The 13,715-nt window shown below is 42.6% G+C and overlaps 1 protein-coding gene across 2 annotated transcripts in view; it reads left to right on the top strand.

The window, feature by feature from the left end:
* Positions 1–13,715, top strand: part of MYH11 (myosin heavy chain 11) — a 90,229-nt gene that overhangs the window by 11,834 nt on the left and 64,680 nt on the right. For both annotated transcript variants that reach the window (XM_075830157.1, XM_075830158.1), the window contains exon 3: positions 4,193–4,349. In XM_075830157.1, coding sequence (XP_075686272.1) covers positions 4,193–4,349 — 157 coding nt within the window. The remainder of the gene's footprint in view (positions 1–4,192; positions 4,350–13,715) is intronic.

Genomic DNA, 13,715 nt, shown 5'->3' with positions numbered 1-13,715 from the left:
AGTGCCCCCCTGTAGATTTTGCAATACAGCCTCCCTGTAGACAGTGCCATAATCCCCCACCCCCTCCTTGTAGATTGTGCCATACAGCCACCCACACTTCCCCCTTGTAGACAGTGCAATACAGTCCCCCAAACAAAAACAAAAATTATACTCACCTAGGTCCCGTTCTCATGACGAACTGAGCTGCTCCATGACTGGATCCTGTAGCCTAGTACAGAGTTTCCCAACCTTTTCGGACTCAGTGCCCCCCTACCAAAATTGTTTCGAGAAAGACCGAAAACGGCTTAAAAAAACCCCCACTACACTCTCAGGGTATGTTCACACAGCGCTTTTTGTAAGGCAAAGAAATCTGCCTCAAAATTCCTTCAGGAACTGACAGCGTTGTTTGACCTTTTTTTTTGTGTTTTTTCTTAAGCCGTTGAAGCTAATGCAAAAGACACAGGCAAAAAAGCTCCAAAAGGGCGCCGCAGGTATTTTCTGCCTCCTATTAATTTCAATTGGAGGTCAGAGGCGGAAACCACTTGAAGACCATCAGCCCCCCATTCACAGTAAAATTACCATCAGCCCTCCACTCACAGTAAAAAGACCATCAGCCCACCACTCACAGATTCCCCCTGTAGGTAGCGCCACACAGCCCGTTGTAGGTAGCGCCACATAGCCCCTTGTAGGTAGCGCCACACAGCCCCTTGTAGGTAGCACCACACAGCCCCCTTGTAGGTAGCACCACACAGCCCCCTTGTAGGTAGCACCACACAGACCCTTGTAGGTAGCACCACAAAGCCCCCTTGTAGGTAGCGCCACACAGCCCCTTGTAGGTAGCACCACACAGCCCCCTTGTAGGTAGCGCCAGACAGCCCCCTTGTAGGTAGCGCCAGACAGCCCCCTTGTGGTAGCGCCACACAGCCCCCTTGTGGTAGCGCCACACAGCCCCCTTGTAGGTAGCACAACTCAGCCCCCTTGTATGTAGCGCCACACAGCCCCCTTGTGGATAGCGCCACACAGCGATCTTATAGATAGCGCCGCACAGCCCACTTGTAGATAGCTCCACACAGCCCAATTGTAGATAGCGCCACACAGCCCCCTGTAGAGAGCGCCACACAGCCCCTGGTAGGGAGCGCCACACAGTTCCCTGGTAGGGAGCGCCACACTGTCCCCTGGTAGGGACCACCACACAGCCGCCTAGTGGGGAGCTCCACACAGCCGCCTGGTAGGGAGCGCCACACAGCCCCCTGGTAGGGAGTGCCACACAGCCCCCTGGTTGGTAGCGCCACACAGCCCCCTGGATGGTAGTGCCACACAGCCCACAGCCCCCTGGTTGGTAGTGCCACACAGCCCCCTGGTTGGTAGGGCCACACAGCCCACAGCCATGCTACACAGCCCCCCGGGTAGGTAGTGGCACACAGCCCTCTGGTAGGTAGTGTCACACAGCCCCCTTGTAGGTAGTGCCACACAGCCCAGAGCCTCCTTGTAGATAGCGCCATTGTAGCTCCCTGAAGGAGCAGAAGCCCTGTGTGGCCGGGGATTCCGCTCCTGGAGCGCTCCTTGATGTCTCTGTTCATATATGCACAGAGACATCAGGGGAAACTCCTGAAGCGGAATCCCCGTCCACAGTGTTGCCGACGCTGTGACCGGGGATTCCACTCCAGGAGAAGCTCCTGTCGTCTGTGTCCATTTATGGACAATGACGTCATTGGCTTCTCCTGGAGTGGAATCCCCGGTCACAGCGTCTGCAACGCTGTGGACGGGGATTCCGCTGCAGGAGTTTCCCCTGATGTCACTGTCCATATATGGACAGAGACATCAAGGAGCGCTCCAGGAGCGAAATCCCCGGCCACACAGGGATTCCGCTCCTTCAGGGAGCTACAGTGGCGCTAGTAGATGCCTTCCTGCTCTGCTATAGTGCCGTCGCTACCGATGTAGCAGCCGCAGCGGCAGCTAGCGACGCCACCGCCCTCATGCCCGGTGTCACCGCTAGCAGACGCTATGGCTGCTACAGCGGTATCGACGGCCACTAAGTGAAGAAGCGCCCGGGCGGACAGGCAACTGCTGAGTCGCCAGGCCCGGACGCTTCTGAAACAAGCAGGGAAAGGGACCCAGTGCAGCGCCCACTTCCACCTGCTAGAGTGATGCGCCCTGTGCAAAGGCACAGGTCTCACAACCCTAAGGCCGGCCCTGCAAGTGAGACATTGCTTCTTCCAGGATAAGTTGACTGGAGAGATGTTTAAAGGTCGCTTATCACTGCTCCCCCCAAACAAATGACCTACCAACCCAAACAGGCATGTTTATGGTACAGCTGGGGGAGATAACCAGTTGTCTCATATCAGAATTTTGTCTGTTTTGGACAATCACTTTTTTTTTTAGAAAGGTCAGCTGATGATGAACTGTCCCACTGTTGGAACCCCCAACAATCAGCGTTAATCTGATGGGGACTCCGGAAGCAAGTGTCTAATTTCCCTGCAGTGCCACCTCAGGGGAAATTAAGCATTATACACTTAAATTAACAGGGTGTCCATGTAATGCATGGATGTGCTGGGTCCTCCAGAGCATGAGACATTCTTTGTAGCCGCTTTCTGCTGTGGCCAATAGATGAGGGTCCTGAATAAGAGTCCCCTCTATTATTTTAGAATTCCCTAATAAAATGGGTTTTCTTTTTTTTTAACAAATGTTTTTATTGTGATTTTCACCATAAACAATTCTTTTACAATGAAACAGAAACATCAAAAATGGGTTTTCTAAACCAGACAACCCCTTTAGTTTCTACTATACAAAAACAGATAAAAGCACAGGTTTCTTATTCTATAGTGGTCTGAGAGATTTGCGAATTTATGTACCAGGGCGTTAGCAATAGATATATATATATTTTTTTAATGAGCCTTGCATTGCCTGCTGGGATTTCACCACAAAGTATGTACTGATAGAGTTACTTGGGTACTTTTCTATTCCTTACCCCATCATCCAGCTATTCTCACAGGTATTAGTAATAAGTGTTGTAGATATAGGGGGCACAAAGGTTGCAGTCATACCTGGGCCCTGGTACCTTAGGCAACCCAAAAGGCGACCTGCAGACGCTCTATTATATAAGAGCACAGCAGTACTATAAATGATTAGTCTGACTCCGGAGGTGGGATAGAATATCATGACTGGCATCATAGAGACTGTAGCAAAATACACTTTTCAGGAGAGAATTTAGGAATGAGAATGGTTGTAGTTTGTCAACTACTTCTTCAATGAAGCAATTCCATCCTTAAAAGAACTGTCAATGTTTGTTGCTGGAAATCTATACCACAACGAGAAATAGAACAGAGAATGACTGGAATGCAACAGCTTCTGTGACTTTGTTATATAATATAATGGGAACAGTAAAAAGTATCTGCGTCATACATTAAGACGGTTGTCGTGCTGTTCTTCTGGAACAAACATATTCCCATTTACGTTCTTTCCATTTCTAAATACCACGCAAACCATACATACCAGCACTTTAAACAAGACCTTCTTTGCTCTCCTTATATGGCCAAATAGAGATCTTGGTACCCCTACGTGACGTTTATTCCTCAGGTGCCAGAAGATGCAATAACCAGTGCATTCATATTGTAATATGCAAACAAGATTCATGATCTTAAAATAGAGATACATTACCATTTTATATTTTCTAATAGTTTATTTCTTTGTATAAATTACTTTAATTTATTCTGTATCGGCCCAGCCTGTTAAATGGCTTCAGTGTTAGGCTCAGTTCACTTCTTGATTTTCAGGCATGTCGGAGGTATACGCCAGAAGTTTTCCCTTACATATACTCCGATGTTCCCATATGCCCCCAGCATATGGCAAAAAAGTGTTCAATTGGCATACGCTGGGCTGGTATACGTCTGTATACCTTTTTTTCACTGTATAGAAAATCTTGGTCTACCATGCTTCTCTATGCAGTGGGGTGCGATAGAAAAAAGAATACCAAGCGGCAATAGCCGACGTATGCCATACAGAGGCATACGACGGAGGCATACATCAGAGGTATATGTCTAACTCCAACATGCTTGAAAACGAGATATGAACTGTGCCTTACAGATGTGAATGTGTATCCATGTTTGTTTAATATTTTTGCAGGCTTACTAGTCACAAGGGGCCTTTATATATTGTGGGGCAATATTCCCCATAAGTTTACCCTGTTAAATATGCCTTGTCTTGTATTTCACAGACATATTCCGGTCTTTTTTGTGTTGTGGTCAACCCCTATAAATCACTTCCAATTTATTCGGAGAAGATCATTGAAATGTACAAAGGCAAGAAAAGACATGAAATGCCCCCTCATATCTACGCAATAGCAGACAATGCATACAGGAGTATGTTACAAGGTAAGCCTAGTGGGTAAATGCTACCATTTGTGGTCAGATCCAGAAGGTAAAGGCCCAAGCATTATTCTAAGGCTCTGTTTACATTAGTGTTATGGCTTCTTTTCATATTAGAGCCATGACAGGTCTTGACAAATCCAGATGAACCCCATTGATTTATTTATGGGGTCCGTTAAGCTATACAACTATTCTTGCCATCAAAAACAGCAGAAGCCCTGAAGGAATACAAAAACATCAATGTGAACAGAGCCTAAATTTTGGTTGTGAATAAGCTGCAATGGTCTGCTGTTCCTACTTGTCAAGAACCTGCATCATATACCAGAACTGTTGGCAAGCTCCTTGTCCTGGAAGATGCCCCAATATATACATTTTAAGCTATTTATTTTAATTTAGAATATATTTAGTATCTTCAACCTAAAATGTATTTTAAACCATTGTTTAGCACTTATCAAGCATTAATATGGGTCAAGAAATTATGCCCAAATACTGAGAATAAAGTCCTTCTAGGGCATGTCTTCAATGGTAATACTCTGTTCCTAGTTAGGTGTGAAGCCAAATTTTACTTTTATGTATATTGTACATTAGAGGATATTGACTAAATTGCAATTATTCCATGGTCTATATAAACCAATAAACCAACCAACCAAACAGCCAACCAACCAACCAACCAAGCAACCAACCAACCAAGCAAGCAACCAACCAACCAACCAACCAACCAACCAACCAACCAACCAACCAACCAACCAACCAACCACTAAACATGAATATTTACTCTTAAGGGGGGTTTCTCTGACATTTAAGGACAGTTATATGGGATGCTGAGCATCTAGCGTCATGTTTTGGTAAGCCCAAATTTGGACTGATTTATATCTAAATGTAGGATTTTTTTCTTTGTGATAAAAAATAGAGCGGGCCTGGCTTTTACCATCTATAGAGCGGACCTGGCTTTATGCATCTATATTAGGTCTTTGGCTAATTGTCAAGCATTATTATCATAGAATATGTTGACTTCAAAGAGTTAAAGTAAAAGCAGTTCCATATGCAGTTAGATATATATATATGGTAAGGAATCCATGCAGGATCTGCGACTTGTTCCCAATGTCACACAAAGCTGTGGAGACATAAAAAAACAAAGTACTCCCAAATATCAAAGACACGCCGTAGGAAGCCAGCAGTGGTTGTAGAGCTGCATTGCCTTTTTTGGTGGGAGCAGACAATACACAGACATAATAAATCCTTGGGAGAATTTTCGCATAGTGGCAATGTGGAGATAGCAGTCTTAGCTTTATTAGGGGGTGTTCATGAGACCCATGAGATCAATTACAATGTCAGGCGCTTGTTCACACGTCTGGTATATATTAATGGTTTTATGGTACATTTTATTGACTACTGGACCATTTAGTTTGGAAATTTCTTGGTTACTAATTATTATCATTATTATTATTATTATTATTATTTTTATTTTTTTTACATACTTTAGATATTTTATAGCTTCATTAGTAGAAAAAGGGAGTTAGACTTGTCTTGTAAGGGAAGTGACCATTATGTGTCCTTATAGAGTTTTTCCTTAGCTGCCTATTGTATCAAACCATTGCCATTTTTTGTAAATTCTTTCAACACATTTTAGTGTATGGAGAGAGGGTTTGATCTATAGAATAAGCTGTACGTGATCACTGTATGGTAAGCTGGCCATAGATATTAATTTTTTTTGGTGGTTCCTGACAATTTCGATGGGATTTTCCAACAATTGAACATCTATGGTGCGCACTGAATAAAGGTCCCCTGACCTCTGAGTTTCAACCTGTCTGATCCTATTGTTTTCACCTAGATAAGTGGTGCTAGAGGTGTCTGGCAACTGCTTATCTCTATCTACATATGGGAATAACATGGTTGAATTCAATATGCGTTTTTTTGTGAAGTGCATAGCTGTGAACTGAATGATTTTTCAGCCAAAAGCTATATCATTGCTGTTGTTTATTTTAGATGGTAAGCTCTTCCATTCAGTTTAATCTGATTTATTCTTTCCCTCTATTGGCCCTTTATTGACAAAAATGTAATAAAATATTACAGTTTTTACCAAATTAAGGTTATTCTTTGTATAATAAAAGGTTATAACATTTTCCAGTATTACTTTCTGTATTAATTCCTTATGATCTTCAAGATCTCTGCTTGCCGTCATTTAATAGAAACTTACAACGTTTACTTCTAGTGGATAAAAATGAGTCCAGGTCATGTGATTTACACACAGTTGCTCGACATGTTACAGTAAGGTCTAGTTAACATGGAGTTTTTTGCAGGCAGTAAAAAAATTTGCCTTAAAATTCCTTCAGGAACTTTGTGGCTTATACTTTTGACTTGCCAGCATTGTTTGATGCTTTTTTTTCTGTTTTTTTGTGGTGCTATTTATCCGCGGCCATTGAATCTACTGCAAAAACCGCGAGCAAAAAACACTGCAAAAAAACGCTCCAAACGAGCGTCACTGTTTTTTTCTGCCTCCTATTGATTTCAGAGGCAGAAACGGCTTGAAGAAAGAACATGCCACTTTTGTTTTTGTTTTTTTGCGAGCGGCCAAAAGCTGCCTAGGAAATAAGTCGCCTCTGCCTCCTATTGAAATCAATGGGGGTGATTTTAACCGGTTTTAGGCCCTGATTCCGATACAGTTTCCGCGTCAAAATCAGCATGAAAAAACTCAGTGTGAACTGACCCCTACGGTTATCAAAGCTGTGTCTTGCAATGGGCCATGCACTTGTGAGAGCAACACAAGGAATGGAGTGCCATAACTTTTCTCATAACTTTTTTATTTTATGCATTCTTCATTCTTCTTGTACAAATCATAATTATAGTTTTATTATTAGAATGCAGTTTATAATATAATAAATGTAAGTAAAGCAGTGATAATATAATAATTGTGGTCATTTTGTTTTATAGCTCAGGAGCTGGATATAACTTAACCAAGTGCTAAGTTGGTTTTATTGACTGGATTTTGCTTTTGCCTATTTCTATTATTATTCTTAGTGCTGTCAGTTCGCTAAGTAACTGCTGAAAGCTCAATTGAGTCATCCTGTTAACAAACCACTTCTACAACTTGTTCTTGTGTTATAAAAAGATAAGATAGACAAGGACCAGAAGGAACTCTCTGCTCAACTTGATAGTAGGGAAACAGATACTTCACATATTATTACATTATACATATGGTATATGTTATAAAATGTTCTACTGGCAAATATAAGCATATTAGAGGTCACAAAGGAGTTCAAAATTGAGCGTTCCTTCACACTGAAAAGAGTAATGGCGGAAAAAGTACTTTGGGTCCTATCAGAGGAGATATAGAGGTAGTGCTGGCTCCACTATCAGGAAAGGCAACTGTATGGGCCAATGCAAAGCAAACCAGTTTGACACATGTCATTTAGGCTAAGTTTACATTGCGTTGTATAATCCGTTACTCTGATCCGTTTTTAGATCAGAAGAAGGATAAAAACGGATCAGTTAAAATTCCCATTGAAATCAAAATAACGGATGCAAACGGATTCAGCTATGTTCACATCTGCGTCAGGGCTCCGTTCTGACTACGGTATTCATCCCGTCAAAATGACGGAACCCTTGCACAACGGAGACAAACTGAAACCACTGGCACTGGATCCGTCACCATTGAAATCAATGGTGATGGAAACGGAAACCTTTGGTCTCAGTTTGTGTCAGTCCGGGCTCCGTTCCGATAGAAAGCTCAGATGGAACGTCGGAACGGAGCCCTGACGCAGATGTGAACGAAGCCTTACAATCCGTTTGTATCCGTATTACATTGACCAATGATAAAAATAAGACATCCGTTAGACATCCGTTTTTGAATGGAGTAAAAGTCCTATGTTGTGCACTATTATCTCCATTAAAAAAAACGGATGACTAACATAACGGATGCAAACGGAAGCAATTAAAAATGCAATTGATTTCAATGGGATTTTAATGGATTTGTTTTTATTCTTAAGCTCCTTTCACACTGCCAATATAGTACGTTTAGGACTCTTCCGTCAGAGGAAGAGGTGAACCAGAGCCCATCCGATGAGTTTAATAGTAGTGTGAACTTAGCATTATATTGATCTAAAAACGGATCCGAGTAACGGATTATACAAGGCAAGGGTGAACTTAGCCTTACAAATACATCAATGACAAAAACCCATCGGTGTATATTTGAACCATATAATATATTCCTGTTTCCCTGTGATTAAACACCCTAAAAGATTATAAACATCCTGTCTTATAGTTGTTCTCTAAAAAAATAACTGAACTCAATAATCTATCCAGATCTGGCATATGGAAATGCATAGGAAACGTATCCATCTATGGCTCCATCCTCCTCAAACACTCTGATCGGTCATTCTACAGCTGATGAGTATAAGGAAAAACACAGGGAGTCTATTTTTTTCCCTGGTAATGTCCTCAGGCAGACACAGCTGGCGGCAATGCAATGGTTCTTTATCTGAGAGCTGGAATGACAGGAACCCTCTATACAAGTGAAAACATCTGCACCACCGCACTATAGTAAAGCATTTTTTTGAATGACTGTTGTTTGAATGGGTCTGAATCATTGTATACAAGTTTTCTTCCAAATCTAATAATTCTGAAGAAAGAACAAACTCGGATAGTATATCAGGCTATAATACACTTTGATTCTTTAGACAACAAGCTATACAAATCCGTTAGCTGCACGTCCCGGATTAGAGGCAGTAGTGGTTTATATGATCTAATGTCGGCCACAGAAATACTAGCTTTTATCCCTATCAGATGAGCGTTACAATATTATTTATTACTGGAATAGAATAGTAATGATATGGTATATACCATGTTACCTTGCATTGCTTCTAATGGCAAATTTGGGCAGTTTATTGTATATATCCTATAATAGTAAGGGCTCGTGCACACGGCCCTATTACAGACAGAGCTGTAATATGACGTTCCACAGACTGATATAGGCACATACTCTACCTCTCTGTGTCTCTGCCATGTTTCTAGGGGAGAATATAGTTCCTCATGGATTCACCATATTTAGGCAGGTCTGTGAAGCGGACCCGTAAGCAATATGTAAAGCCATGTACACTCATTGTGGATTCATTCAGGATTTAGGCGTGGATTCTGCATCTAAATATGAACCGAATCACCAAGCATGTGAATGTGGTATTTAATTCACCATTTATATGCTCCGGAAAAAAATCTATGAAAATGAATGACAGCGAATTTTTACATTTGCAACATGCTCATTATTGATGCCGATCCCATTCTGAAAAGTTGCGGATTAGCTCTGTTGAACTTCAATTGATCTAATCTGTGCGTGAATCAGCATACCAATCCGTGGCAGAAATGGATTTCTCCTGCAGCTGATGTTCAAAACCCCAGGGTCTGTGTGCGCTGCATTGGCGTATGCATGAACCTAAAGATTAACAACTACCACTGACCAAGAAATATTTGAACCATGTTCTTGAAATGCCTCTAAATTAAAATTGTTACATTGTGGGAACCAACTGTTTTGATGTCATAACAATTATTGCTGACAATCGTCTATATCCTTCATGACAGGGAAAAAAAATCATTACGTTTATGGCCAATTTTTGGTACTTACCATCAAGGACTCTTTTCTTCCCAGGCCACGGTATAAAGTCATATCCATCACAGGGACCTCTATTCCGAGACATTAATAATAAAAACGCAGAATAGGAATTGAAATAATACACTTCAAGTATAATGCTAATGTAACTATAATCTAGAATGGGAAATGTGAAGCCTTTTTAATACTTTGAGGCACAATTTACCCCCTATTCATATTACACCCTAATGGTGGTTTCTGCAAAAATTTACATGGGCCACTCCGGCTATAGTTACACAACAATTGGGGAATGAAACACTTTAATATTAGGAAACTGCATAAATAACTATTCCCCGAGCCATACTTAAGATCAGTACTTCTCGCTTTACAATACAAAAAAGCAGATGGGAGAATTTGTATGATTCACAGTTGCCTTGTGAATCTATCTGCAGAATATAGTCTGCGTTTTACGGGATTCTTCAGTCTATGAAAGGACTCGTAAAACACCCTGTCTGCTTATATCTTGACTTGCAAGCCGTCAATAATTTGACTTTATATTTAAAGGGAGTCTGTCACCAGAATGTCCGTATTAAACTAGTAACCGTGTATTGTAGAGGACACTAACCTGTTTCTAACGCTTATTTTCAATTTCTGCTTACTGCCTCCATTTTATAGAAATACTTTCTGTTAACTTGATGCTAATGAGCATTTATCTGCAACGAGGGCATCACCGTTGCTCCTAAATGCTCTTACATCGCTCCCTAGTTCAAACCCCCCTCCCTTCTTATATTGTTTGACAGGGGCCAGGCAGTGTAATCGGCGAGTTCATTGTTCATGCCTGGCCCTGTACTGTCTGTAACGTGCTCTTTGATTGGCGCACGAGCAGAAACATCGTACTCCGTAAAGAGCAGGGACACGCGCGCGTTACAGACAGTACAGGACCGGGCATGAACGCTGCGATTACGCTGCCTGGCCCCTGTCAATCAATGTAAGAAGGGAGGGAGGGGGGGTTGAACTGGGGAGCGGCGTAAGAGTATTTTGGAGCAACGGGCCACGCCCTCGTTGCACCTAAACGCTCATTAGCATAAAGTTAATAAAATGGATTTCTCTACAGAGGAGGCAGTAAGCAAAAATTTAAAATAAACGTTAGAAACAGGTTAGTCTCCGCTACAATACACGGTTACCAGTTTAATACGGACATTCTGGTGACAGACTCCCTTTAATGCAAACTTGGTACATATGAGACAGAATAGGGTGAAGCCAAATCAATTAATAAAAATCAATGGGAATGAGAGATTTACAAAAATTTGATCACAGTGGGTTTAAACTCTGTATGCACTAAAAATGTTATCTTAAACTTTACATTTCGGGCATGCTCAGCGCTGCTTACTCAAGACCAAGGAAAATAAACCATTACAGTTCACATCCTTGTTTACTTCTTCCTGTTACACACAATTTACACACACAACGCCCACACATAAAATAAAATCTTCAGCTGAGGGAACTGTCTTTCCTTAAAGAGGCTCTGTCACCACATGATAAGTGCCCTGTCTCCTATATAAGGAGATGGGCGCTGTAATGTAGGTGACAGTAATGCTTTTTATTTAAAAAAACGATCTTTTTTCACAAAGTTAGGAGCGATTTAAGTTTATGCTAATGAGCTTTCTTAATGCCCAAGTGGGCGTACTTTTACTTTCGACCAAGTGGGCGTTGTACAGAGGAGTGCATGACGCTGACCAATCGGCATCATGCACTCCTCTCCATTCATTTACACTGCACTAGCGATATAGATATATCGCTATGTGCAGCCACATACACAAGCCCTAACATTACTACAGTGTCCTGATAATGAATACACATGACCATCCAGCCTGGGCGTCATGTGTACTCAGAATCCTGACACTTCTGACTCTTTTTTGTGAGATTCCAGCAACGGATACGAAATCTCGCGAGATCTCGGAGCTAAACGAGATTTGGTTTCACTTGCCGGAATCTCACAAAAAAAGAGTCAGGAGTGTCAGGATTCTGAGTACACATGACGTCCAGGATGGATGGTCATGTGTATCCATTATCAGGACACTGTAGTAATGTTAGGGCTTGTGTATGAGGCTGCACATAGCGATATATCTATATCGCTAGTGCAGTGTAAATGAATGGAGAGGACCGCATGATGCCGATTGGTCAGCGTCATGCACTCCTCTGTACAACGCCCACTTGGTCGAAAGTAAGGGCATGCCCCCACGTGGCGGTTTTCCTCCGCAACTGTCCGCATCAATGCCGCACAGAATCTGCGTTGCAGATTCTGCGGCGGATCTGCCCAAAATGTGCAGTAAATTGATGCGGACTAGCTGCTGCGGACTGCGGGAAAAGTGCTTCCCTTCTCTCTATCAGTGCAGGATAGAGAGAAGGGACAGCACTTTCCCTAGTGAAAGTAAAAGAATTTCATACTTACCGGCCGTTGTCTTGGTGACGCATCCCTCTTTCGGCATCCAGCCCGACCTCCCTGGATGACGCGGCAGTCCATGTGACCGCTGCAGCCTGTGATTGGCTGCAGCCGTCACTTACACTGAAACGTCATCCTGGGAAGCCGGACTGGAGACAGAAGCAGGGAGTTCTCGGTAAGTATGAACTTCTATTTTTTTGACAGGTTGCTGTATATTGGGATCGGTAGTCACTGTCCAGGGTGCAGAAACAGTTACTGCCGATCGCTTAACTCTTTCAGCACCCTGGACAGTGACTATTTACTGACGTCTCCTAGCAACGCTCCCGTAATTACGGGAGCCCCATTGACTTCCTCAGTCTGGCTGTAGACCTAGAAATACATAGGTCCAGCCAGAATGAAGAAATGTCATGTCAAAAAAGCAAGACGCATCCGCAGCACACATAACATGTGCATGACAGCTGCGGACTTCATTGCGGAATTTAGAATCTCCATTGAAGTCAATGGAGAAATTCCGCCATGAGTCCGCAACCAGTCCGCCACTGGTCCGCAACAGACAGAGCATGCTGCGGACACCAAATTCCGCTCCACAGCCTATTCTCCGCAGCGGAATTTTACGCATCGTCTAAACGAACACTTCTAAATAGAAGTGGAAGTCAATGGAGAAACGGCTCCGCTGCGGATTAACGCTGTGGAGTGTCCGCAGCGGAATTCAAGTGAAATTCCGCCACGTGTGAACCCAGCCTAAAAGTACGCCCACTTGGGCATTAAGAAAGCTCATTAGCATAAACTTAAATCGCTCCTAACTTTGTGAAAAAAGATCGTTTTTTTAAATAAAAAGCATTACTGTCACCTACATTACAGCGCCCATCTCCTTATATAGGAGACAGGGCACTTATAATGTGGTGACAGAGTCTCTTTAAGTCATTAACATTCTTCTCTGTCTTTGATTATTTTTATCAATATCATATACCCTCGACGATCAGCACAGTGAAGGGGCCGTGACGCTCAAAGTTTACACGTAAGGGCGGCTGTGCCTGAGACAGTATCTCGTCCCATTAATCTCAACGGGATTTTAGGACGGACTGCAGTATCAGGCATAGCCGCCCATATGCACACGCTGCTGTACCTGTATAAACAATGAATGGGACTCTATGGGGCCTTCAATGTGTCGAGTGGCAGGGGTCCCTGAGGTCAAAACCCCCTCCGATCAAACATTTATTGTAAGGATGGGCCATGAATGTTAACGTTTTGGTGAATTCCTCTAATTTATTTTTTGTCTAAACAATTAGAAGGAAACTATTATGTTCTTTATATTATAGCTGTGTCTTTAGGCTCTTTTACACAGGCCGAT

Source organism: Rhinoderma darwinii, chromosome 6 (assembly GCF_050947455.1).
Source record: "Rhinoderma darwinii isolate aRhiDar2 chromosome 6, aRhiDar2.hap1, whole genome shotgun sequence".
Classification (NCBI taxonomy): domain Eukaryota; kingdom Metazoa; phylum Chordata; class Amphibia; order Anura; family Rhinodermatidae; genus Rhinoderma; species Rhinoderma darwinii.
Note: the sequence above shows the minus strand (reverse complement) of the source record. Positions and strands in the feature narration are given on the sequence as shown.